Below are 27567 nucleotides of genomic sequence, written 5' to 3'. Positions count from 1 at the left end.
CTTTAAAGGGATTCTACCATTAAAAAACATTTTTTTCTAGGTAACACGTCGGAATAGCCTTTAGAAAGGCTATTCGTCTCCTACCTTTGGAAGTGATCTCCGCCGTGCCGTTCGAAATACCGGTTTGTACCAGTATGCTAATTAGTTCTCTTGCAGCGATGGGGGCGGGTCCCAGCGCATGAAATGCGATGGGGGCGTCCCCATTGCTGCTCAAAAACCGACTCCAGCGCCGCCTTTGTCTTCTGCATCCTCCCCTTCCTTCTTCGGCTTGACGTCGGATGCCTGCGCAGTACGCTATGTTCGGCAAACTTCACCGAACGTACTGCGCATGCTTGCGGCCATAGTGTCGACACCGCAATTTCCGAAGTTCGCCGAACATAGCGTACTGCGCAGGCGTCCGACGTCAAGCCGAAGAAGGAAGGGGAGGATGCAGAAGAAGACAGAGGCGGCGCTGGAGTCGATTTTCGAGCAGCAATGAGGACGCCCCCATCACATTTCCTGTGCTGGGGCCTGCCCCCATCGCTGCGAGAGAACTAATTAGTATACCGGTACAAACCGGTATTTCGAACGAACGGCGTGGCGGAGATCACTTCCAAAGGTAGGAGACGAATAGCCTTTCTAAAGGCTATTCCGACGTGTTACCTAGAAAAAAAAGTTTTTAATGGTAGAATCCCTTTAACCAAATTTGAGCAAAGGAATGGGTGGGCACATCTGTACTGTATCCTCTTCTTGCATGTCATCTAAGGACTATACATTTACTTATACGTTTACTTATACATCAAAAATTAAAAAGCAAAGGTATATCTGTAGGATAGGCCATGAATATATGATCACACTTCACGACCAGCACATCATAGGGCAGACACTTCCCTGCAATACCCAGCACTACTATCCAATTGCTCTTATGAATCGGTAAATTCCTATTTTCAGACAGATGGATACTTCCTATTCTGCCCATCTGTCCAAACACCTAATACACTCGTAAAGTATATTCTGCATTTACCCTAGAAATGAATCACATAAGATGGTAATCCCTTGATCATTAGGGATGGCTATACTTGTTATTAAAACATTCGGGTATGTTCACACTTTTTTTGCAGGCTGATTTTGAGGCAGAATCCACCTCAAAAAAATGTCTCCCATTGATTTTAATGGGAATCAGTAGCAGTTTTTTCTCTCTAGCTGATTTTTTCAGCTAAAGGGAAAATAAGCAACATGACCTATCTTCAGGCAGATTCCACCTTCAAAAACCCATTGAAGTCAATTGGAGGCAATAAAAACGCAACACGTTTTTTGATGCAGTTTTTGCAAAAACTGCTTCAAAAACCGCAAGCCTTTTTTTAAATGGAAATTTCCAGGTCCATACAGTGCGTTGGAGCAAAAAACCATAGCAAAATCCTCAACAAAAACTGTGTCAAAAGCTGCATCATGTATAAAAACACATAAAACAATGTCCCCTTAAAAGGGGAAAAAGGGGAAGGGGGAAAAAGCCCACAGCGGAAATGCTGCGATTTCCAAAACCAACGCGGCAGATTTTTTCAGCCTGCAAAAAACTCTATGTGAACATACCCTTAGAATTGTTAGAATTAGATTATGTTATTATTTATTCATTATTTATTACTATTATACTTATTAATAAAATACTTTGTGTCACAACAGTATTGACACATTGGTATTGTAAGGCCCTAGTCAGATGTCAGACAATAAAGAGGATCTTGAGGCGGATATATCAGTGGCGTAAATACCGGGGTAGCCGCAGTAGCCACTGCCACAGGGCCCTTGGCATTAGGGGACCTGGTGTTTGTTTGTTTTTTTAATAGGCTGTTACCTGCTGTAGTAACCCCAGCCAATAACGGGCCCTATTTACTTACCAATCCTCGTTCTGGAAGCGGCTGTGATCAGGAGCCCGGATTGGTAAGTGAGGCTGTGGGCCCACAAACCCCTCAAACACTTCTATCATACTCTGGAGTCTTTTCAGGGGGTTGGAGGGGGGCCCCATGTGAAATGTTCGCCTTGGGGCCCTGCCATGCCTAGTTACACCACTGAGTATAATGCTGCGCTACTTGTCCAAACAGAACCTAAAGAGGTTAGTTTTGTTACAGCGAATGTTATTGTCTCATTCAGTTGCTTCCTGGTTTCTGGACATTGACGATGTTAAATACAGTATTTTCTGTGTTACTTATTAAAATGCATGTGAGGAAAAGACTCCTGAAGATAAGAACGTCTATTTTATCTACAAAGAGCTGATATCTTTGTTATATAACACCTGTTCTATAACCTTCAGCTCAGTTTATGTGTCCCTTGGTGTTTCGGAGATTTACTGTTTGGTTTGATGAGCACATTATCAGTTCCTGTGACCTTGCAGTGGAGATCTCAGGACATGACTGCGGCCCCATTACTTTACTAACACTGTATGATATATAACTAACTATGTTTGTATTATAGGCTGCATTGCAGTCTATTTTATCCACGTAATAATAGCATTGTCATACATGTCAGAATCTTGAAAGCTCTCATTGTTGTAGCCATGTAAGTTAAAAGGTTTTTTTTTGCCATGGATTTCAATGCATTTTTCCAGCACAATGCCTCTCCAGTTCTCCAGGGAATGTTCTGATAAGCTTTGTTATTCCCTGGATAACCCCATTAAAGGGACTAGCTCACAAAAACCATTTTTCACCTATCCATAGCTGGGACACTCATTATTACTGGCTTCTCCATTATATAGCTATAGGACTGACATAGATAGCCAAGCACTATATTTGCCTGCAGTATCTCCATCAGTCTTGTAGACTTTGAATGGACTGACAGTGTATAGACATGACCACTTAGTTTATGGGACCACTGGAGGTTCCATATATTGGATCCCAATTGATCATTAAGAGATACCAACACTTTTTTTTAAGATGGAAACTTTAGGTGACAATTTGTATACTAGTAATAACTCACTGTGTACCAATACCTACAAAGGGTCTACTCCATGGCCACCTACCTGGAGAGAATACGCCACCCCAAACACAGACAGACCCTGAGCCGGTACAGACTGAGCGTCCACAGCCTAGAAATAGAAACAGGGCGAAACAGGCAGACGTACAAGCCACGGGAGAACAGACTGTGCCAGCACTGCGACCAAGGGACCCTAGAAGACGAGACCCACTTCCTGCTAAACTGCACCAAATACTCAGCTGTGAGGGCCGTCTACTACCAAAGACTCTCTGCCCACATCCCAGACTTCATGTCTGCAGACGAGAAGAGGAAACTCTACATCCTACTGGGAGAAGAAGACGCCAGTGTGTAGATCGCTGCCCAATACGTGTCCAGCTGTCACCAAACAAAAGGAAGATGAGATGCAGGGACTATCAAACCCCCCACCCCCCCAGAGACTATCAAACCCCCCACCCATCACCCGAACACCACTAAATGCCCCCCCATCACCTGTTTACCCCATACCCACGATACCCGGACGCCCCAAACAAGAACGACGATACCCTAAGGACACTCAAACCCCAACCCACAGACCCCGTACTCAGCCCCCTCCACCACCCCCAACCCCCAAGCTCATTTGTATCCTTGTTGTAATAGAGATGGCCTCACCTCCACATTTCATCGCGTCACTAATACAGAGATTACTGATACATTGACATGAGGCTTTGTATTCAGTGTTGGCATGGAGAGATGATCTCACAGTAAGGAGAATTATCCGAGCACGGCTTTAGAGAAGTTTATCATACCACACTTCATAAAACTGTAGCCTCTATCAGCAGGGACGCTCATTGCGTTTCTTCTACATCTTTGTATGTTGATGTTGGCTCTTTCACATTTTTTTCCAGTCATTTATTTTGCATCTGCTTTATTTGCTTTAACTTTAAATGGCCTTTTTAGCTGGGATGACTTCCATGTTTGATGAATATAACCCGTGCAAAACAGAGCAGCCCTTCCAATGGTTTCCGCGTGTTGTCGACGTCTTGTCATCATCTGTTTTAGTGCTATGCGAATAAATTAGTCTTATACCGTCAGACTGCCATGTATAATAACGGTTTATACACTTTGCTCTTCCCCTACAGGTTATGTTTACATGTCAAATTAAAATCTAATGTGTGTTGCTGCTACTGAAATCAGATTTGTGCTGAAGGTGTATAGGGTTACTGCCCCGAACGTAGTACCCCTCCTGACCCATCTCTATGGCCTTCCACCTAGCCAACTAGTACCCCGCTTCACATTGATGAAGGGCAATAGCCGAAACAGTTGTCTGCAGATGCAGATGGGTATCTCCTCCTTTTGGAAAAGTTGTAAGAGATATTCCCGATTCACTTTCATCGCAAGTCATGTTGTAACTGCGCCCGGCGCTGGCACTGTGCCACTTGTTACCGTGGCCTGGCCAAAGTGGGTGAACAGCACAACCACCGCACCTAGATGTACATCCCAAAGGATACACTTACACTTGCAGGTCAGGGTATCACTGGGTAGTTTATTTGCAGGATATTGTCAATTACAGCAGGAGGTGTAGCTGTTCATAGCAGTATATAGCAATTTGGAAGGGGTCACACACAAATAGCTCTGGACAGCGTCCCACAGAGACACTTTTTAGTGTTCCAGTTCACAAAGGACTTGTTATTCACCTCACATAGACTCTGTCACCCCACAATTCTTGTTGTCACCCACTCTGCTACCTTTCAGGAAAAGAACTGGGCACTTAATAGTTGCTCTGAGATTCTGGGCACTCCAAGCTACGACTACGACTACAACTGTTCCTGACTCTGAACCCAGAAACTTACTGGGAGACTTTCCATCCCTGACCTGACTGTAAAGCATTGGGCCATAATGTGCATAATCTCTACCTTGGGACGTGCCAAAATAGTTTCGTCCATTTAGAACTCATTGCATCAACTCACTTCTAGAAAGTACTAGAACCAGATGCAATGAGATGGCTCGGCAACATAGTTAAAGTGGCAGTGACATGTAAAATACACAGCACATTGAGTCATCAGCAATTTATATAAATACACAATACAATCCACAGCGAATAATACATTGCACATAAACCGATAAACCACACAGAAATGTAAAGTCCAGAAACATATGTATATAACAAGCCCATCCTCAGTGCAGACCTAACATCAGTCATCCACCTACAAGGGTTTTCCTACAAACAGATCCATATTTAAATGTCTTGAAAAATTAACAATTAAAAGTTAAACATGTTTGCAAATATAAAAACATTTACATTTTTGCAGAATTTTAAAGATTTTCTCTAACCATCTTAGAGATGCCAATCTTTTGTCTTGATTGGTTGCCAATGGATACAACCATGAATACAGGAACCTTCTATGTGTAACATCTCTGCCTGTTCAGGTCACTGCGCCACCCTCTGCTCGCATGCGGCGGTGCAGGAGGCGTGTGCAGTTTAGTTCCTGGCTTAGAGTTTTTGGTTGCACTGTGTGAACACGGCTCTAGTTCTTCAATTGAATTTGCACCACACCCGTCTTCTGCCCTTGTCTGCCTCTGTCCATGAAGTAGTTAAATTTGGTCTTGCCCTGTGACTGACAGCCTGCCTTCCTGTCAGGTCCAGGGTGGGTTCATCCTCCCCTATTTAGTCTTTGCTCACAATCACACTAGTGCCTGTTATTTCCTCATGCTTGCTAGCTTTCTCTTGCTGTTCTGTTACTTGTATTCTTAATCCTGACCCTGGCTTTCCCTACTGACTATTCTTTTGGACTTTGATTTGGCTCTGCATTGTTTGACTGTTACCGAACCCTGGCTAGCTGACCTCCCTTTGTTGTTGTTTGTCTTGTCTGCGTTTTTTGTGTCACATATATAGGAAGGGATCGTCTCCAAGTTGCCGCCTATTACATAGGATAGGGCCTGGCAAGAGGAAAGGACAGTGGGGGGCTTCAGCTTAGGGCTCACTGTCTCTTGTTCCCCTTCCTCCAGCAGCTACTGGGGAATTGTCATGTAAGCAATTCCCTAACACTATGGTTGGAATTTGACAGAAACACATCTATGATCTCCTTATCCCTTACACAGAATCAGGCACAGACACTACATGCACAAAAAGATAACCTGGCCACAATAAGGTAACCATGGATGGTTTCTGACAAGTTTCAGACCATAGATAGTTCCAGCATTTATGGTTGTATTCATTGATAACTGATCAAGACAACTACATTTTTGCAAATTATTTCAATTTATAAATTGAATTAAAGGATTTTCTCATGAAAATAACCTTAAAGCTAACACTGTGACCTTATTAGGCTTCTGGAGAGTCTGGCACGGATCTTTAGGGAGCTACCTTCCAAAAATGGAATATATTTGTATGTTCTTTCCCTTAAGACTTTGACACTGTATAATGAGCGCTGACAGTTCCGGACTATGTAGGGACTCACCCTGTTTACAAGGGTACTGGTAGTACATACTAAACAATGTAGTCATGAATTTCCAGGAGGAATGAAACAGGATCTGCAAAATCCAGAGTTCTAGGAAAAGATGCTCCAGAATCATTATTTCCAGAATGCAAGAGTTCAATAAAACAGACATGTCAGAAGGTTTTGTATTAGTGAGACAGCCCTGGGCCAAAAATTTGCAGATTTTAATGCGGCTACTAAAGCCAAGGAGGCTAAGAAAGCAAATTTTCCAGTAAATTGAATAAAAGATTAGGTTATTGCTTTATTTGTGTTATTCATGACTTGTTTCATTGGGTTGGATGTTGGATGTATATTCTGTGATATCATCTAGTTTCGAATTTTTTAGTTCCTATGAACTAAGGAACCTGGGGGCACAAAATATGTATCTGACCTACATGGCTTCCACTTTCCACTGTGTTTTCCATATGTAGTGGGAACTCAAATTGCTACATATGGAAAATAAATGTGGTGAGGATGGAAAAGAAGAATTCAGGTTGAATCTGAAATTTTTTGAAATTCATAGTCATAGTCCATGCAATTCTGATGTGAGTATTAAGATACAAGGCTAGGGAAGTAGGGAAGTATGTAAAACTATATAGAAGCCTATAGGTTTAATCTGATAAGAAGTATATAGAAATTTAAAGGGGTTTTTAAATATTGATGACTTATCCATATGATAGGTCATGAATATGTGGTGAGAACCCGACTCCCAGAACCACCACAGATCAACTGGCTGAAGAGGCTCCAATGTGACCATTGAAGATGATGTCATCAGCAGGGAAGAGGCACTGCAGCCTCTTCCAACAGCTGATCTGTAGGGGGTCCCTCCCGAGTCTCAGCCCCCTACTGACTTATCCCGTCGAAACCCCTTTAAAGTACTAAGTACAAAAAAATAAGGATGCCCTCCATTATACCTGATGACATCATCAGTACAGTTCTCTGTACACCATGACCATTCACTGCCAGCAAGGAATAATACTACTATAAACTAATGCATAATGTAATTGTCAGCAGCACTGTGGCCATATGTTGTATTAAGTTCCACTTAATGTATATTTTGCAGTATGTACTTTTTTTTGGCTCAGCAAATCACATAGAGAACTGACCAAAATATCCATTAATGCTTTAATCTCATGCTTTGGCTTGTACTCTAAAGTATTACATATAACTATATCAATAAATATTTATAGACAAAATATGGTCTGAAAAATTTCTTATAATTCTGTGTAGTGATTCCAAATGCATGGAAAAGTATATAAACGGCAAAGCCTGCCAGATCTTTACATCATATGGAACTAAATTTAGTTACAAGTGAACTTGCGAAACGATAAGATTTTTCTGATGTTTTTCATTTAAAATATCATGTATGAGCCAGAGAAGCCAATACGCTCTTACGCTATATATAGAGGCGTAGTCTGAAGGTTCTGGGCCTCAATGCACACTCTGTAATGGGGCCCCTATCTGCTTTGTGTCATGTAGAATAGCGGTATATTATTCTGCCCCCTTGCAGTGTGCAAGGTCTTATGGACTATACATACCCTGCTAAGGATTCTGGGAGAAAAATATACAAATAAGTCCTGTTTATTCCACATCATACTGCTAGTTTTCAGAAAAAAAAACTTGCATTGATCTATAGGGAACAACCTTCCAAGAGGTGGCACTAGAGCAAGTTTTTCTTTTTCCACCAGTGAGGATTTATTTGCATGTTATTTTGCTAACATTTGCTTCCGGTTTTGAGGTTCAATACAGTGAATAAACTGTTAAAGAACTGCATATACAAGGTGCCTGCCTCCTAGAATTCAACATATGAGAAGAACAGTAGGGCTGACATCACTTGGCATAAAGAATAAAATAAATATTGGAGAACCCCAACTGTTAGATATCTATGGCATCTCTTATGGATATGTCATAGATATTTATGGTCAGAATCCTGCTTTACAGGGAGCCTATTACATTAAAAGTGCAGTCTGCAGCAGGTTATAGAGGAGAAGGAACTGAGCAGATTGATATATAGTGTTCTTGGTAAAGATTCATTAGAACTTGTCATTTCTTAGTTTTAATTGCTCCTTCTGGGCTTAGGAATCCAGTCATATAAAAGATACACTCTTCCTTCCTGTATTGTCCTATATAGACAGTGCAGCAAGGCGTTTGCTTTACGGCAGCTGCAATGAATGAGAATTAATGATCAGAAAAGTATCAATAAATTCATACTATATAACCTCTTATCCAGAAACCAGAGAGTGACAGAGAAATACAGAGCCTTATCTGTATACACAGTGCTAGACTGGGCGCAATGCACAACCAGAGAAAACCAAGGAACCTCCCCCTCCCCGAGTAGTTATACTATACAATAAGGCACAAACACTGGTGTATGGATAAAATAATGTGGGGGTCGGCCACAGCTTTATTAAATAAATGAGCATATCCGCAGAACCCTGCCACCCCATGACTGCAGCAAAAAGGCGCGTCGCCAGTATGCCCCGCCACCGACGGTGGGCATGTGGGTGATATTCCGCGGATGACGCGCCTTTCCTCTTCCCTTCCAAAAGGCCATAGGGGGATGGACAAGGTCCTGCCAACATGTAGCTGTGACACCTACGGGGACAGGGAAAAACAACAATAAGCATCTTCACAACAAAAACAATGTATGCAAAAAATAAATAACAGATTAACAGCACCAACAAGAAAAAACAACAAAAACACACTGAAAAAACACAAACCAAAACAATACAGGACAATGAAAATAAATAAGAACATGAATAACAACCTCAAACTACATAACGAACACCGGGGGAGGGAGGGAGGGAGGGGAAGCAAAAAGAAACGACGTCGGCGCTGGCGGCGATCCGAAAGGAAATCCCCGCCCAGCGCCGACAACTAAATAAACTAATGGAGGCTCCGCCCCCTACCCAGCTCCCCCCGCGGCGACGTACACGGCCGCAAGGGGAGGGGGAGCAAGGAAGAGATACGCAAGCGCACCCAGTCAGAAGCCGGGCCGCTTAAACAGCGTCCCAGCTGACAGACTGGGCGCAATGCACAACCAGAGAAAACCAAGGAACCTCCCCCTCCCCTTCCTGAGTAGTTATACTATACAATAAGGCACAAACACTGGTGTATGGATAAAATAATGTGGGGGTCGGCCACAGCTTTATTAAATAAATGAACATATCCGCAGAACCCTGCCACCCCATGACTGCAGCAAAAAGGCGCGTCGCCAGTATGCCCCGCCACCGACGGTGGGCATGTGGGTGATATTCCGCGGATGACGCGCCTTTCCTCTTCCCTTCCAAAAGGCCATAGGGGGATGGACAAGGTCCTGCCACCGGATCACGGTGTAACCCTACACCGGGGTCCGACCCCCCTCCAACAACATGAACAAAGCCCTATCTATCCCGTCCTGCAAACCGGACAGGAAAATGTCAAGGCCTATGTCCGTGAGATGCACACCATCCCTACGGAGAAGACCCCTGTTGTCTCCTTCAAGCTGCCGGTGGCGCACCACCACGCCACCACGCGATCGCACATGGCGAGATACTCGCAAATTTAGCAAACGACGAGCTCTCTCCAAGGCAGCGGGGTCCCTCGCTCCTCTCCAGTGCGCTCTAGGGACAATTTCGGACCAAACGAAAACGACATCTGTGAAAAAGGCACCAAAACGGTCAAAATCCGACCGGATAAGTGAGATAAGCTCAGAGAGGCGAACCACACCAAGGTCATTGCCCCCGGCATGCAACACCAGCACCACAGGGGCCTGGGAGGAACGACCAATGGAAACGATCTGAGGCAACATCTGCAGCCAGCTCAAACCCCGAACTCCGTGCCACCGGAGCTCGGCATTGACGAAGCCCAACTGCAAACCGCCCGGCCGAACAGCAGCACGCCGAGCAGCCCAGAAGATGTACGAATGCCCCAAGATCCAAACAATGGGAGACAAGCCTGAAAGAGAAAACACAATCAAAAATAGGCAAGGGAAAACAAAACCTGAAGGGGAAGGAATACAAAGTAACAGAGAAAGTTATGAATTATTCCTTTTTTTTTTTTTTAATTATTATTGCTACACCACAAAAGCCTCCTAACAGGCAATAAAAAACGCAGGTAACAGAAAAAAACGCAAACCCTGAGAGGCAGCTACGTAGTGAGCAGGCCCGGGCGAATATAACGCCGGTAACAACCAGACCTCCACCTACCAATGCGCTTAACCTCTTCCTCTGTCAAACCCGCCGCATCAGCCGTCGTCGCAGCGCCAATGCGAAAGGAATGAGTACCGAACTCAGATGGGGGGGCACCGACCGCCTGCAAACAACGCCTAAATAAAGAATCAAACTGAAAACGGGTAAGAAAAGAGCCGTCACTATGTACCAAAAACTGCTGAGAAAGCGGCCGCACCGAAGAATAACGGCGCACCACTTCAACCGGGCACAGGGCGCCCTCCAAACCAGAGATGGACAACCAAGAACCCTGACCATAAATGTCAGTCTTAGAACGCCGCACTCTAATCCGGAGGGAATCCTGAAGTATGACGACATCATCCGCCGCCAAACCGCCCGAGGCACGCCGCGACGGGGCAACTAACTCACCCACCCGAAGTGCACCAAAAAAGGCCAGCACAAAAGCGCAGCCTAAAAGCTCAGCCTCATAAGGAGAGGAGCAAACTGAATGTGTAACATTAAACAAACGCTGAAGAAGTAGAAAGGAAACCGGACGACGAAAATCAACCGGGCGCGCGGACTTCTTCCACCCCCGCAAAATCAATTGAAAAGGAAAATCTTTCGTCACATCCGGCAAACCCAATAACTTCAAACCAAAGGCCACACCCGACACACGCCGGGCTGCCGTGGCCGCTGACACACCCTCCGATTTCAAGCGCGCGAGGTACGCATAAGTAAGCTCCCGGCAGCAAGCAACATCTAGCAACCTATCAGGGGAAGCGAAAGCTAACCACTCACACCACGCCTTACCGTGAGCCGACCACGTGGATGCTGACACCGAATCCCGCAATAAGGGGGTCAAGAGAGGAGAACCAGGTCCCAAAGCTCCAGGGGGCACGGGCAACCCTCCGAATCCGCCCCCGGGTGCAAGTCCTTGAAGCGACCCCACTGAAAACGAGAAAGAGCGTCAGCAACCGAATTATCAATTCCTGGGACATGATGAGCTTTAAAAACAATATTGAGCTGCAAACATCGGAGCACCAGCCGGCGCAACAAGGCAAGAACAGGTAGAGAGCTGGAGGACAAACTGTTAATTGAAGAAACCGCACCCTCATTGTCACACCAAAAGATTATGCGCTTGTTCGCCATAGAGGCGCCCCAAACGTCCAAGGAGACCACCATGGGGAACAATTCTAACAAAGTGAGGTTACGCGTCAAACCCGAATCCAACCAGCTCTGCGGCCAAGGGGCGGAGGACCAATGGGTACCATAAATCGCCCCGTAACCCCAAGAGCCGGAAGCATCCGTAAAAAGCTGAAGATCCAAATTGCCCAACTCTCCCTCCGGGAAGCAAGAAAGCCCAGTATAATCCAATAAAAAGGACTTCCAAACCTTCAAGTCATCTCGCAGAACCTTAGTAATCCTAACATAATGGTGCTGTAGCCGAACCCCTGCAGTGGCCATAGCCAAACGTCGGGAAAAAACCCGACCCATAGGAAAAATCCTACACGCAAAGGACAGTTGCCCCAAGAGCGACTGCAGCCGGGACAATTGAACTTTTTTGGCCTCCAGACAGAAGTCGACATCCGCACGCAGCCGAGACAACTTGTCCTGCGGGAGCTGAAGGAGCATTCGCTTGGAATCAATAGAAATACCCAAGAAGGAGAGAAAGGTAACTGGACCCTCAGTCTTGTCGCGAGACACTGCCGTTTCCTCTTTCGGAATGCCGTCATTCACCGACTCGCCCGGAGGGAAGGAGAGATGATGGATTAAACGAAACTTCCCAGCCTCCTTCTTAGGCACCAGGCCAAGCGGTGACACTCTGAAATTCGGGAAGGGGGGGCGTGGCAAAGGGACCAGCCAGGCGGCCCAACTCGACCTCTTTCTCAATTTTTTCCCGAGCAACGGATACATCTTTTTTAACTGATCTCAAATTATCAACTAACAGAACAGAAGAACTATATACATGAGGAATATAAAAACCAGAAGTAAACCCGTCAAGGAGCAGGTCTGCTTCCTGCCTCCTGGGGTACAGGTCTAGCCAAGGGCGCATCCTTACCGCGCTCACCGGCGTCCTCGGGTTTACCCGATCCGGCCTTGGCCGCCCTGCCGCGCTTGGCACAGCGCAGGGCTGAGTGGGCGCCACCGCAGATGGAGCACTCATGCCTAAACCTACAGGACGCAAGAAACCGGCAGCTCCCCTCGTTGAACATCCAACAGGCTCCTGGCCTCCGGGCGGCCGCAGAAGGGGCAGAGGCTCCTCCAGCGGCCGCGGATGGAAAGGGGGGAACAGTCGGCTTCGGCGTCAGCATGAGCTGTATCCAAATGTCGGTAGCCTTGGAAGCCCACCCGACCTCCGGCTGAACGGCTAACCGCCGCCGGAATTCTTCATCGTACTTCCACCAGGAAGTACCACCATACATTTTGTGAGCGGAAAAAATGGTATCAAGATATATATAAAGATCCGCTGACATAACTGGATAGGCCTGGCAAAGAATGCAAGAAAAGGTGGCAAAGGCTTGAAGCCAATTAGAAAACGTTTTCGCCACCTTAGGCTTCCTATCCTCACCACGGCCAAAACTTCTCTCTTTATCCACTGTGACTTGGTCCACAGATAGCAAGGACCAAATGTCAACATATTCACCCTTAATTATTTTTTCTCTGAGCTCACCAGGGACATGCATCCCGAGGGGAGCTACCCCACAAAAATACGTATCCCGAAATCTAAAGCCGGAGGGCGAGGGAGCCGGCTCAGGCTGCGGCAATACCGCCCCTGGAGATACAACCAACGATCCTTTGCCCTCCAGCTGGGATACCATAGCTTTCAACATATCTAATACATCGCCACCCGAAGATGGCGGACGAGCAGACCATGCCTGCGAACAGGCCAACTCACCAACCGGAATCGTTGAAGGCTGTGCCGATGGAAACAGGGAGGAAGGCGGCGGAGCCGCCACTGGAGCAGTAACAGGAACCGCGACAGCAGGCACGATATTGGCGTCCTGGACGGATCCGTATTCTCGCCTCCCGCTCCGCCTCCTGGAACTCCTGCTATAACGCGTCCGCCGCGAAGAATAGGAAGCACGAGAGGAAGAGGAGGAGCGTGACTCCGACCGCTCTGATTCAGGGCTTCGGGAGCGCCTACCCCTACCGGAATCACGGCGACTCCGCCCGTAACGTGACCGACTATGAGAGCGACGGGAGCGAGACCGCGCCGACGAAAAATCCGCCTTCGAACCCCAAACCGAAAGGGCCCTACTGGACGCAGACCTTGGCAACACGTGCGGAGTGCCAGGCACATAGTCCAACTTGAAAAAATCGTCTTCGCTGTCCATAACTACATTGGATGAAACACCCCCGGCACCCAGCATATCTACCACCGGGGCGGAGGAAGAGCCCGGAGGGGGAGCAACAGGCACTACACTGGACTGAACGCCTGGGGCGTCAGCCCCAACTGCAGCAGTAGCGGCAGGCACACGCCCAAACCACCTGGCTAAACGACCCGGAGAAGGTGGTGGCGGCGGCATAACTGGCAAGGACGGGGCAGCACTAGGCCCAGGAGGAGGTAAAGATATTGGCTGAGACACTAAAGGGGGAACACTGGCAAGGCTGACTTCTGAATTTGGGCCTAGCTGAGAAGCCAGAGCCTGAGACTGGGTAGCTTGGGGCACCACATCCAAGTTGGCCGCCGGGGCTGAGGCCCCGCCCACCGCGGCCTGCGCACTTTGTGAAGCCGAGGCAGTCCGGCGCCCACGTGACCTGGGCCCGGCACTGCCCGCAGAAGAAACAGCACGCCGACCGGTACGCCCTGAAGCCCGGTCGGCGTGAGATTGTGCACGCGCAGCCCTCCGCACAGGAGCTCTACTCCTAGTGCTGGGGGCCGCGCTCGGAGATAAACGCTCCGGCGGCCTCGCCGCCCTAATAGGCCGGGTAGAGGCCGCCGGCAACTGCAGTGGTGGAGCGGGGGCCTGGACTGACCCCCCGCTCGGAGCGAGCAGGGAAGCCAGCCAGGCCGTCCCCTCCTCACTTACTCTGCGTTGCAGCAGCTCCATGAGCTGCTGATGCTGTGAGCCTTCGGACATCCGGACGAAGCAAAAAGAAACGACGTCGGCGCTGGCGGCGATCCGAAAGGAAATCCCCGCCCAGCGCCGACAACTAAATAAACTACTGGAGGCTCCGCCCCCTACCCAGCTCCCCCCGCGGCGACGTACACGGCCGCAAGGGGAGGGGGAGCGAGGAAGAGATACGCAAGCGCACCCAGTCAGAAGCCGGGCCGCTTAAACAGCGTCCCGGCTGACAGACTGGGCGCAATGCACAACCAGAGAAAACCAAGGAACCTCCCCCTCCCCGAGTAGTTATACTATACAATAAGGCACAAACACTGGTGTATGGATAAAATAATGTGGGGGTCGGCCACAGCTTTATTAAATAAAATAACATATCCGCAGAACCCTGCCACCCCATGACTGCAGCAAAAAGGCGCGTCGCCAGTATGCCCCGCCACCGACGGTGGGCATGTGGGTGATATTCCGCGGATGACGCGCCTTTCCTCTTCCCTTCCAAAAGGCCATAGGGGGATGGACAAGGTCCTGCCAACATGTAGCTGTGACACCTACGGGGACAGGGAAAAACAACAATAAGCATCTTCACAACAAAAACAATGTATGCAAAAAATAAATAACAGATTAACAGCACCAACAAGAAAAAACAACAAAAACACACTGAAAAAACACAAACCAAAACAATACAGGACAATGAAAATAAATAAGAACATGAATAACAACCTCAAACTACATAACGAACACCGGGGGAGAGAGGGAGGGAGGGGAAGCAAAAAGAAACGACGTCGGCGCTGGCGGGGATCCGAAAGGAAATCCCCGCCCAGCGCCGACAACTAAATAAACTACTGGAGGCTCCGCCCCCTACCCAGCTCCCCCCGCGGCGACGTACACGGCCGCAAGGGGAGGGGGAGCGAGGAAGAGATACGCAAGCGCACCCAGTCAGAAGCCGGGCCGCTTAAACAGCGTCCCGGCTGACATGTTTGTTGTATGCATTACACGTCTATTGGCCACACCCAGTGATTTTGAAGGTTTCAGTCCACCATGAAGGCCTCCCGATTCTCGATATGTCCAGATATTTTTCTCGCACACGACTTCTCTAAAAACAATCTTCTCTTTTTATGAGAGATTGGAATTCTTATCCCATTAGAGATTACATTAAGTGTGGGCATATTTATAGCCTATCCTGTCTTATCTACTCCTTCAACAGTACATTAGAGATTATTATTAGAGATGAGCGAGTAGTTAAATACTCGATATTCGATATTCGTTTCGAGTAGACCCTCAATATTCGACTACTCGAATCGAATATCGAATCCTATTATACTCTATGGGGGAAAAATGCTCGTTTCAGGGGTAAGCAACATTCAATCAAACTGAACTTACCAAGTCCACAAGTGAGGGTCGGGCTGGATTCTCCGAGAAGTCTTCTCCGTGCAGCGTCCCCGCAGCGTTATCAGGCAATTAATTCACTCTGCTAGGCATTGGGCCTGGGCATAGATGACTGCGCATGTCCGCACTACAAGAAAATGGCCGCTTACAGTCAAAGCAGCCATTTTCTTGTAGCGCGGGCATGCGCAGTCGGCTCTGCCCAGGCCCGATGCCTAGCAGAGTGAATTCAGAGCCGGGAGACGCCACAGGGACGTAGTGAGGAGAAGACTTCCAAAGGTAGGAGAAGAACCAGCGTTGACTGACCTACTGTATAGCATTCGGCCAATCAACGCTGGTTCTGCATCAAATTTTTCCATTCAAATAGTGAGTGGTACTCGATCGAGTATGAGTATTTCGAATACCGTAGTATTCGATCGAATACCTACTCAATTGAATACTACTCACTCATCTCTAATTATTATCTATTATTAAGTCATTCTCCCTCTAAAGATAATGAGATGACTCTGCCCAGTCTGCACAGTAAAGCTGAAAAGTGAGCTTCAGAAGACAGAACATGTCACCTTATTGTATCTTCTCTGTGGTTCTATAAAAAACACACAAAATATTTGAATGAATAAAAAATGATTTCAATAGTAATATAACAGAAGTATTATTGTATGCATTACCATTACTTACCTGTGTAATTATTCATCCAAATGCAGTTATTGATGAAGAGTGGCAGAAGACACAGTGTATACCCAGAGAAACCTGTGTGGATGTTGGAAAGGACCTTGGCACAGCTACCAGCACCTTCTTCAAGCCCCCCTGTGTTTCGGTGTACAGATGCGGAGGTTGCTGTAATGAAGAGGGTGTCACCTGCTTGAATACCAGCACTTCTTATGTTCTGAAATCGGTAAAAAAAAAATTCTTAAACCTGTCACTAATATCCTTATAAGCATGACTGTACTCATGAATCTTTCTACTCACTGTCTGAAGTTTTATTCCTAAACTCAGCTATTTGTGCTATATGTCAAACATGAGATCAAAGACTAAACTTTGTCCTTAGGGCTAAGGCCCCATGTATGTATGACTAGTCGCTGAATACATTTAGGCTGTAAGTGACCATTGGGGTAAGAAGATGCTGATCTATTCGCTACTAAATGGTATCTATGCCCGCTATAAGCTGACATAGGTTTGCCAGTGAGACCACACCATGCCCAGACCTCTTCTGCTTATTCATGCCCCCTTTTCTCAGAACTCTTAAAAAGGGCAAAGTTGCACTCCAAAATTTGCAACTGCTTTACACCACAAAACTGGCCTAAAGCCCTTATAAATTCCTCCCGGTATCTTAATAAATTGTCACCGCAGTATTTTTATCCTGGAAATTTGGCAGCACATAAAACATAGCACATTACTGTCTCATTTCCTACCAGAGGTCACTGAATTTAGTCCAGGCCTCAAAAGCTTCTTCCAAAATCAAAAGTGTGTGATAGGAGAAATCTGTTTATCTGTCAAGGTTTCCATTGAATCACATTCCAGGTACAGATGTCTCTTCTCTTTTTGAAAGAACAGGCTCCACAAATTTACACAGAAAAGTGACCGTAACATATTTCATTATTGGAAATTCAGTTTTGATTCCTGCAGACTTTTCAGGCATGAAGAATTTGGTGTGTTTGGCCTGTTGTGCCTGTCCTCCTGACATATCTGTATCCTAATGTTTACATAGCTGTCCGCAAGAGATCCATCAGGATATTCACTTGGAAGTAATAGGTTATTTTAGTATGTGTATGTCCTCATAGGATCAGGAATTGATGGCTCTGAACTTTGGTGATGCTGCAGAATTTTAACCCTTTAACACTGCATGCACTTTCACCATAAAAGGGTTTTCCGATAACTGAACATTGATGCTTATCCTTATTTGAGGTCATCAATATCTGATAGGTAGGGGTCTGACACCTGGGACCCACACAGATCAGGTGTGTGAAGCTCACACTTCACAGGCCAGTGGCCTCAAGTTCATGACTGAGGTATTGTAGACTGGTGCTCAAAGATTGGAGGCCTATTCTCACCTAAAACCATCCAGCTTGCTCCCACCCTGTGCCCCCCTAGTTAACGAACTAACCCAATAGCGCCAATACCCCGCCCCTCCCTTTACCAGCCGCCACTGCGTGACCCCGGTTATCCCACACAAAGACACTGAGACTGTATTCTTTGGATAATTTTGGCCACAGCAGCCAGTTTATTTACAAAACATACATAAATAAAACCGTAATATAAAACCCAACTATAAAAACAGTAAAAAACCTGTATTAACGTGAAGACCCGAGCGGAGGCCCTTGGAGCTACCAAGTAAACTGGCCTGGCGCCCCAACTGGAAGTTATGACCAGATAGTATAGTTTTTGCCACCAGCCGTTACCCCCGGCTCGGCGACACCGAACCTGGCCAACCAATTAAAGGGGTTTTCTCCCATTTGAGATACCCGCCATGCGCCAGACCACCAACCACCATGACTAGTACCAGCTTCTGCTGGGAGGCGGTAGTCACCACACAGACCCCCCCCCCCCACACTTGATTTTACCACCTCCAAGGACCCCCACCCACGGCCACCGTGACTCCAGGACCGCAACCCCAAACGGGCCCGCACGAAGAAGAACTGCACCTGAAAGAAAAAAGACAATACCCAATGGAACACAGAAGAAATGAACTAAACAATAAAGGGGAGGGAGGGACCATTCACTACGGTGTCAGCCTGCGAAATGGCGCTTCTCCGGCTAACGGTGACATGTATGCTCCGCCCCCCCCTCCTGGCATTCCATGCGGGGGAGCGGGGCAGCGCCATCTTGGAAAAGGTAAGTGAAGCGCCACTTCACCTCACCCTTTCCTGCGCACCGCTACAAAGGCCAGTCATGCAGGCCTCCACTAGCGGTGCCTGTGGCCTTTCCCTCCGGCCACTACTTTCATCACGTGGCCTCATTGTAGCTCTACCCCATTCAAGTGAATGAAGCTGAGCTGTAATACCAAGAACATTCAGCTAAGATGCCAAAAGCTAAGGATAAGTCATCAATATTCAATTCCCAACAAACTCCTTTAGGCTAGCGTCACACAGCAACTTTGGCCATGTTACCCATCACGTGACCAATGTTAGTGAATAGAGCTGCATTGTGACCCCTTGTGTGCTGAGACCATCGCTCAGCTAGAGTTGCAATGTGACTCTATTTGCTAACATTAGTGAAAGAGTCACATGGCGTCCCAACGATCTTTGGTTGTGTGAGAAGAGTTGTCACCATGTAGGTACATAGCCATAACTGTTTTATTTTCCATCAATAGAACTCTCCTTTTTTGCAGGATGATCTGTATTTCTTAATAGCACCATGTTGGGATACAGATAACTTATAATATATTAGCTTTTATTAACTTTTCCAAGAGGGCAGGAATGGATAAAAACAACAATTTCAACACTGTTGTCCCCAAGGCTGAGACATATCAGTATAAGCCAGCTGTGGCTGGTGGATGTGCTAGGTTTGGCGTCATCTGGGCACAACACATGAATTGGATGCCAATGGAGCTGGATGGTAATGATGTATCTCAGACAGAACTGTGTGACTCCTGAGGAGACAGGGGTCCATGACACACATAACACATAATAACTTTATCCTGTCCCTAATTTTTCCTATACTAAGGACCTTTCACCACCTCTACCAACTTCAATTCTATTCATTCTTCAATAGGTGTCGCTCCGCTGATTCTGTAGCACTTGGAATTTTTTATGTAGCCCCACCATTCCTGAGCAATCATTTCTGTTAGTTCCACACTCCAATATGATAATTAGGTTATCTACTGACAGGTGGGCAGTCCCTGTCTGTCCGCACCAGCCCAGGACCGCCACCCGATAGTTAAGAGACTATTTGGCATATTGGGAACAATAGGGGCTAGAGAAAAAATTCCAACTGCCCCCAAATCAGTGGAGCAGCAGCTATTGTAGAATACAAAGAGTTGGTGTAAGTGGTGAAAGGACCTCTTTAAGCTGCAAGAGACATTTCAGAAAATGATACCATTAGAAACCTATTACCATTCTGTATAACACTACAGTTTAGGGATGAATTCCTAAAGTAACTGGTACATTTTTTCTCTTCATACTGCACCACTAAAAACTTATCATATTTTTTTCTTCATTAGGTTTTTCAGATTTCTGTTCCTTTGACTCAAGCACCAGAACCCATAACTATAAAAGTTGCCAATCACACAAGCTGCAAATGTTCCCCCACCGGCCCACGTCACCCACCCACCATCATCCGTAGATCAGTGCGCTATCTGGAATATGGGTAATTATTCTTCAATTTCTTCAGCTCCGTAACTCTTTCTAACTATTAATAGTATAATACTCAGGAAACACTTTATCAAACCCATTTTAGAGGGTGACTGACTCAGTGTCTGGCATTCATTATGTTTTGCATGGAACATTTATTTTAAGAGCCGATAAAACCATGCCATTATATTTTCCACTTCAATAACATTCTTCTTACAGGACTGCTATATTTCTGAGATATGGTGTCCTTGTTGTTGTTGTTATTGAGATGTTTCTATGTTATATTTTTGCCTGGTTCACATCTGCATTGGGTATTACATTCGGGGAATCCGCATGGGGACCCATTGAACGGAATACCGAATGCATTGACAAGCAGTGAGCACTGAAAGCACACAGACCCCAAAAGACCATAATGGGGCGCATGTGTTTTCCGCGCAATCCCCACAGAGACCACACGGAAAACATAAGGACCCCATTATAGTCCATGGGGTAGTCCATAAGCTCACCGCTTCTCAATGCATTCGGTAGTCCATTCGGGGGATCCCCATGCAAACTTTCCGAATGGAATACTAAACGCAGATGTGAACTAGTCCTTACCCATTAACATACAGTATAAAATCTGTCAACATGTATATGACTACTTCTGATGGTTCACTGTTCTGTACTGATCTGGTAGCAACTACCCATTGGACAAGCACCCACCAACAGATATCCAGTTCTACGCCATGTTAACACCCGGACAGTTTTTTATATACCCTGCGTGGGGTTTGTAGTACTGTACATCATAATTTACCCCAAGCAGGAGACATTCAGTGAAGTTGCCAAAGCAAAAGTATTTTAAACATTTCTAACTCTGGAGTGGTGGGGGTTAGAGTTGAGATTGTGGTCTTTAAAATAAGATCAAGGTTATGCTTGTATCCCCAGATTACTAGATATCACTTGTTGAATTAGAGCTCCATATACTCACACTTTCACTTCAACCAGTGTGTAGGGACACATGTACAGCTGCTGGGAGAGGAGAATGATTCCTCATTCTCCTGTCCCTGTGACTTCAGATAACCCCAGAGGAGGGGATGCCATGGACTTTTGTTCATGTCACCCCATCATCAATCAGAGATCATATTTTAAATTTCACCTTTTAGATGCTGCAGTCAATGCTGACTGCAGCACCTAAGTGGTTTTACAGAAGAAAAGCAAATGTAGAAGTTTTTTATCCCTTGTTAATAAAAAAAATAAAAAAACTCCCAAATGGTCTAAGCCTATCCATAATAACTCCTAAAATAAAATTAGTATATTATTTATTCTACAGGATAAACACCATAAGCGTTAAAATTTAGATGCCAGAATTGATATTTTCTGTACATCTCACCTCTCAAAACAAAAAGTAATAAAAAGTGATCAAAAAGTCTTATGTACCCACAAAATACAAGGTCTCTTAAAGCTGCATTGTATCACAATTTATAAAGTTATGAAAACGGGAATACAGAGATCAATAATATGTTACTAGTGTTACATATGTACAATATACGTAAGACACCAGTGTAATATGCCGGGAATATTTATTTGAGCCATAGATAATTCAAAATCTGCAATTAAAAAGTGACATTTTTAGGAGGCTTTTTCCATTTTAGGAGGACTTTTAGGAGGTTGAGGTATTTTGCAGCAGACTAAGGCACTGTTCTTAATACTGGCATTTCTGATCAACAGTAATATGTAGCCAAGCACCGAGTGGCCTCGTGCCATAGGAAAATTAAATATTACAGAATGGTTCTTTAAGTTAATGAGATTATGTGCATAGCACAGCTGTGCAGGGTCCTCCAAAAGAATGTGAATATAACTTTTAAAGGTGTATTATGGTAACTGCTAGATCAGTGGTGGTCCAAAAGCTGGGACCCCCACCATTCACATGTTTGCTGTGGTTATATTCATCTCTATGGGACTGCAAAAGAGAAGCTGAGTACAATGCACATGCATGAGCAGCTGCTACATTAGACAGGAATTTAATTATTGTGATTGGTGGGGTGAAGGAGACCATTCAGTGATATGACAACTATCCCCTATCCAGTGTCCACTAACTTACTGTACCTACATTCTTATCACAAATATCGCTGTAGTTTTTGGGGTTAAAAAGTAAAGTTTAACTGGAGTAAAATGTATTGGTCCTTTAATAGAAAAGGGCTACAACAAACAACATAGTGTTTAGTGTTTAGGCAGTTGTTGAAAATATAAGTAAGAATGCTTTCAAAAATGGTAGTGTTAATAGTTTATCCTTCAGTGTAAAGAAGATCAAGGAGTCCTGGAAGTGATGATCCGGCCCCCACAGAGCCCTGATCTGAACATCATCAGTCTGTCTGGGATTACATGAAGAGACAGAAGGATTGGACAAAGCCTACATCCACAGAAGATCTGTGCTTAGTGCTCCAAGATGGCGGGAACAACCTCCCTGCCGAGTTCCTTCAGAAACTGTCTTCAAGTACCGAGAAGAACTGATGGAAGGCAAAGGGCAAAGGTCACACGAAATATTGATGGGATTTACATTTTTCTATTGTTTATTCACTTCATTTTGCTAATGGACAAAAATAAACTATTTTTAAAAGCATTCTTACTTTGCAGCATTTTTTTCCATGCCTGCCTGAAATGTTTAAACAATACTGTATATATATAAAGAGTATACAACAAGGTACTCAGGTACTATTGACCATAATTAATAATATGTTTTTACCCCTTAACCACCCCTAAGGGTATTTTCACATGGCGGAAAATGAAATGGAATTTCTCTTCGTATTCTGCCGCCGGCATTTTTGCCGCGGTCTAGCCATGACAGGATACTGGTGCAATGCATCGGCATTCTATCGCGCCTTTCCGCTGCTGATTAGGACCAGATGAATATGCCTTATCAGGAGAGAGTCTCCATGGCAAGATCAAGCAGGACGATTCTTTTTTCCGTGTCCTGTTGCGATCCCTACCTCCTATTGAAAACAAAGGGAGGCAGATTCCCGGCAGAATCTGCTCTGGATTGGGGGGGGGGGGGAATCCATCCCCAAATCCATGGCAAATTCCGCCGTGTGAAGATATCCTTACTCAGTACTAATTATTTATTTATGTTTTTAAATTATTATATATTAATATACACTAGCATCTGCCCGTGACTTCGTCTGCGTGTTGTTGTTGGTGATGATCCGCTTATATTTAGCCAATTGCTGTTGTCGATGATTTTCCTGCTCCCGCGTCTCGGCTCCGCTACATCGCTGCATATGCGCAGCATACCCAACGATATGTATAGCTCTGCATATGGACAGCCTACTCAGCTGTGCTACAGCACTGCCTAAGCTCTGCTACATCCGGCAATTTGGATTACAGGGGTTTGGTTATGTGAGTGTCTGAGCAGCTTCTGTGTTCAAATCGGCTGAACAGATGTTGCAGAAAGTTTCCACAGTTCTCCCCCTCCCCCATCAGAGGCTGAACACCACATTCCCCCATTGTACTCACACAAACTGTACACCCGATATACTCCTCTTGCCCACACATGGCTTGTATGTTCTGTACTCTCCTGAGCTTCCATTACACTCCATTTTCTGCAGCTTCAACACTGTTCGGTTTAATCCTATATAGCTCCGCCCACACAATAGCGTGATCCTATCCGAGAACGGCTCGAGGACCTGTGATGACGTCATCAAGGGTCCTTTAGTGTAGTCTGAACATAAATTCGTTCATTGTGGTCGTGAAATGACGTAATTTACCGAGATTAAAAGTAGCCTATGTTTTAATCAGGGATCCAATCTATGTATGTGACAAATTTCAGGCAAATGCATTCAGCTATTTTTGTGTGATTGAGGAACAAACACACAAACATCCAAACACACAAACATCCAAACATACAAACTTTCACATTTTTTATAATATTAGTAGGAATATATTATTATTATTATTATTATTAATAATAATAATAATAATAATTTTATTTAAGATCACATTCTCCACAGTCAGAGTGATGAATGAACAATTCAAGGAATCCTAAAAAATGTGCAAGCTAATAAGGATATATAAGCTATATACATGGCTGTATGGCACAGTAATACCTGTGCAAAAATCAAAAACTTATCACCAGGTTCCAAGGAAGCCTAGGGTTCTAGGGAACATTGGTTAAGAAATATCGCTACCGACAGTCTGCCCAGCATAGTACATGGGCACTGTTTAACAACTCTTAAAAAGACAACAACAAAAAATAAACAGTGAAACAAAATCCATATTAAGTCCAAATCCAAAATGTACATTCAAGAAGAAATATAATCTGCTAATATACTACTGATGAACAATAAAGCAAAAAATAAAGCCCATTCTCTTGATAGAGAATGTCTATAGTGGTCAGTGTATATTCCTCCCATGCACGGTGACTCCCTCGGAAGCAGAATGTATAATCAAACAGGTAAGTAAAAATTAAAAGATTCCAGCACCAGAGCAAAAGATGTATATAAAACGTAATTCTTACTTCAAAAAATGGATACCATAAAATTATGTAACATACAAACGAATAAAAAGTCACCTATGCGTTTCGAGACTGTCGCTTCTTACTTATGAGTCTACTAAGGGAACCGTGAAAATTGGCCAGTAAGGCCTGGCACACAGCTGCATTCGGTATTCTGTTTGGGGAGTCCACTTGGTGACCTCCCGAACGGAATACCAAACGCATTGACAAGCGGTAACCTTATGAAAGAACAAAGACCCCATAGACTATAATGGGGTCCGTGTGTGTTCCGTGCGCTGTCCGCGTGAGTCATGTGGAGAGAAAAGTATTTCATGAACTACTTTCCTCTCCGCATGACTCGTGCAGACACTGTGCGGAAAACACACGGACCCCATTATAGTCTATAGAGTCCGTGTACTTTTATTGCTCACCACTTGTCAATGCGTTCGGAATTCCGTTCGGGGGGTTCCTAAGTGGACTCCCTGAAAGGAATACCGAACGCAGATGTGACCCTGGCCTTACAGGACAAGTCTTCTTTACAAAACCAGACTTGTGATTAACCCCATGGACTCCATCGCATGACTGTTTTTAACATTCCTGTAGATAGATCCTAAGAATTTAGATTCGGACCAAATATTGAAAAAGTAATAAAAAGTAAAAAAAGCAATAAAACATCTTTCCACGAAAAGATATTAACATACCAAGAGACTAGACAAAGCCAAGCGCAAGTTACCAATATCCAAAGGCATCGCAAGGTTTTATAATCGAAATGATTATGCAAAACTTTTATTACCAAAATTTACAAAAATTCTTTCGCTCCTTGCCATAAACACGCTGCGAAACCTACGAGACATCTGCGAAATGTAACAAAATGTAACAACGGGGTGATGCGTGTCTAATGAAACTTCTTACACAATAAGCAAAAATTCCTGACAAAAAAAGCAGGGACATTATTGTCTGCATTCCTCGACACATGTGTTTGCACCGTGAATCACCAGGGGGGGGGGTCGGCAGTATTTTTCTGTCCCTCCTACAGTTAAGGGTTTTATGAGGTAAATAGAAATTGTTTCAATATGAGGAATGGTTAAAAATAAAATAGTTGTGTATGAAGGGACGAGGTTACGGTCCTGTCAGGTGTGTCTCCACATTGTTCTCATTTGGTCCCCGGGCTAATGTACGGAGCCATGGTCAAACATGTTTTCAGCACGCGCGAGTGGCGAGGACAAAGGAATGGTAAACATGAAGACTTCAGCGCCGTCTGTTTCCTATTAACTTATTCTGTAGTACTCTGATCTCCTGCAATGTAAAATTACACAAGTCTGGCTCGAAATAATGCGAGACTTGTCTCCGAGGTGAATTAATGTGATGCAGGAGGTATGCTGACAATAAAATATATACCGTAAAATCAGGCCCAAAAATTTATAATATGAGGACTTTTTCTTGGGATATGTAAGGCATAGCTCACGTCTGGTAGTGGTTTGGCGGGAAGCCATTATTATTTTGACTTATCATAATAGAAACCTAGTGGCCCCACGTAACGAAATGCAGCATAAAAAACACTGCGGAAAAAAACACGGCATAAACGCATCACATTTTGTTACGCACCAGTTCTCCTCTGCAGACTATATTCGGAAACCGCCTGCATTTTCGTTGGTAGGATTGACCTGCAGCGATTTACAAAAACGCAAGTGCTTTTCCGCTACAGATTTTTTTCTGATATGTGTGAATGGGATTAGCCAGAATCCCCTCCACTTTCCAGGTACTGTAAAATGCTGAGCTTTTTTGCTACGGCCAAAACACAGTGTTTACGCAATATGAGACTTCAGCCTTAACTGTTAAACGGGTGGCTAAGAATTTTTACTTCACGGCCTATACTTTGAAGTCAATGGGAAATGAGCCACAGTGATGGCGTCCATCCACTATATAGGGCGTAGGGGTGTATATTATAGGAACCACTTAGATTAAATGCTGTGATACTTTGACACACAGAGGATCAGGTGTGAAACAATGCGACTAAAGATGAGCGAGTACTGTTCGGATCAGCCGATCCAAACAGCACGCTCTATAGAAATGAATGGATGCACCTGGTACTTCAGCTTTGACGGCGGCCGGCCACTTAACCCCCCGCGTGCCGGCTACGTCCATTCATTTCTATGCGAGCGTGCTGTTCGGATCTGTACAGACTATACCAAATTCACAAACCTGAATTTGGTATAGTTAAAGGGACCCTGTGGCTATAGGGTTCACAGGAATTACTTTCACACTTAGCCCCATGGGCCTGAGGTGGCCTTGTAAGGGAAAACCAGTGTCTATTATCTGCACTGTGATGCCCCCTGTTGTGCATTATCGTCCAACTTTACCAATGAGATTACTAGGGCCCCTTCACACGGCGTAAGCGCTCGGCTCATTCTGAGCCGTACACGCAAGCGCTTCTAAACACTTCCCATTCACTTCAATGGGAGCGCATGTAAATCTTTACTCGCACTCCCATTGAAGTGAATGGGAAGTGTTTAGAAGCGCTCGCGTGTATGGCTCAGAATGAGCCGAGCGTTTACGCCGTGTGAATGAGCCCTTACTCTGTTACTTTGCTGTGACATCACATGTGTCATATCCTCGTATTATCATGCTGTGTTTATTTCTTGTTGTGACATCACTTTGTGTATTACACCTGACATCACTGTGTGCATTATTTGTGTACTGTGATATCACTAACTGGATCCTCTGTGCACTGTGACATCACTGTGTGAATTATTCCTATATTTTGACATAATTGTGTCCTTAATTTTTCAACATCACTGGGTACATTATTGTAATACTGTC

The 27567-nt window shown here is 45.1% G+C and overlaps 1 protein-coding gene across 1 annotated transcript in view; it reads left to right on the top strand.

Moving 5' to 3' along the window:
* Window positions 1-27567, top strand: part of VEGFD (vascular endothelial growth factor D) — a 51530-nt gene that overhangs the window by 11068 nt on the left and 12895 nt on the right. Inside the window, exons 3-4 of the mRNA XM_075263682.1 lie at window positions 16698-16888; window positions 20153-20298. Of these exons, the coding sequence (XP_075119783.1) occupies window positions 16698-16888; window positions 20153-20298 (337 nt within the window). The remainder of the gene's footprint in view (window positions 1-16697; window positions 16889-20152; window positions 20299-27567) is intronic.

Source organism: Leptodactylus fuscus, chromosome 2, assembly GCF_031893055.1.
Source record: "Leptodactylus fuscus isolate aLepFus1 chromosome 2, aLepFus1.hap2, whole genome shotgun sequence".
Classification (NCBI taxonomy): Eukaryota; Metazoa; Chordata; class Amphibia; order Anura; family Leptodactylidae; genus Leptodactylus; species Leptodactylus fuscus.
Note: the sequence above shows the minus strand (reverse complement) of the source record. Positions and strands in the feature narration are given on the sequence as shown.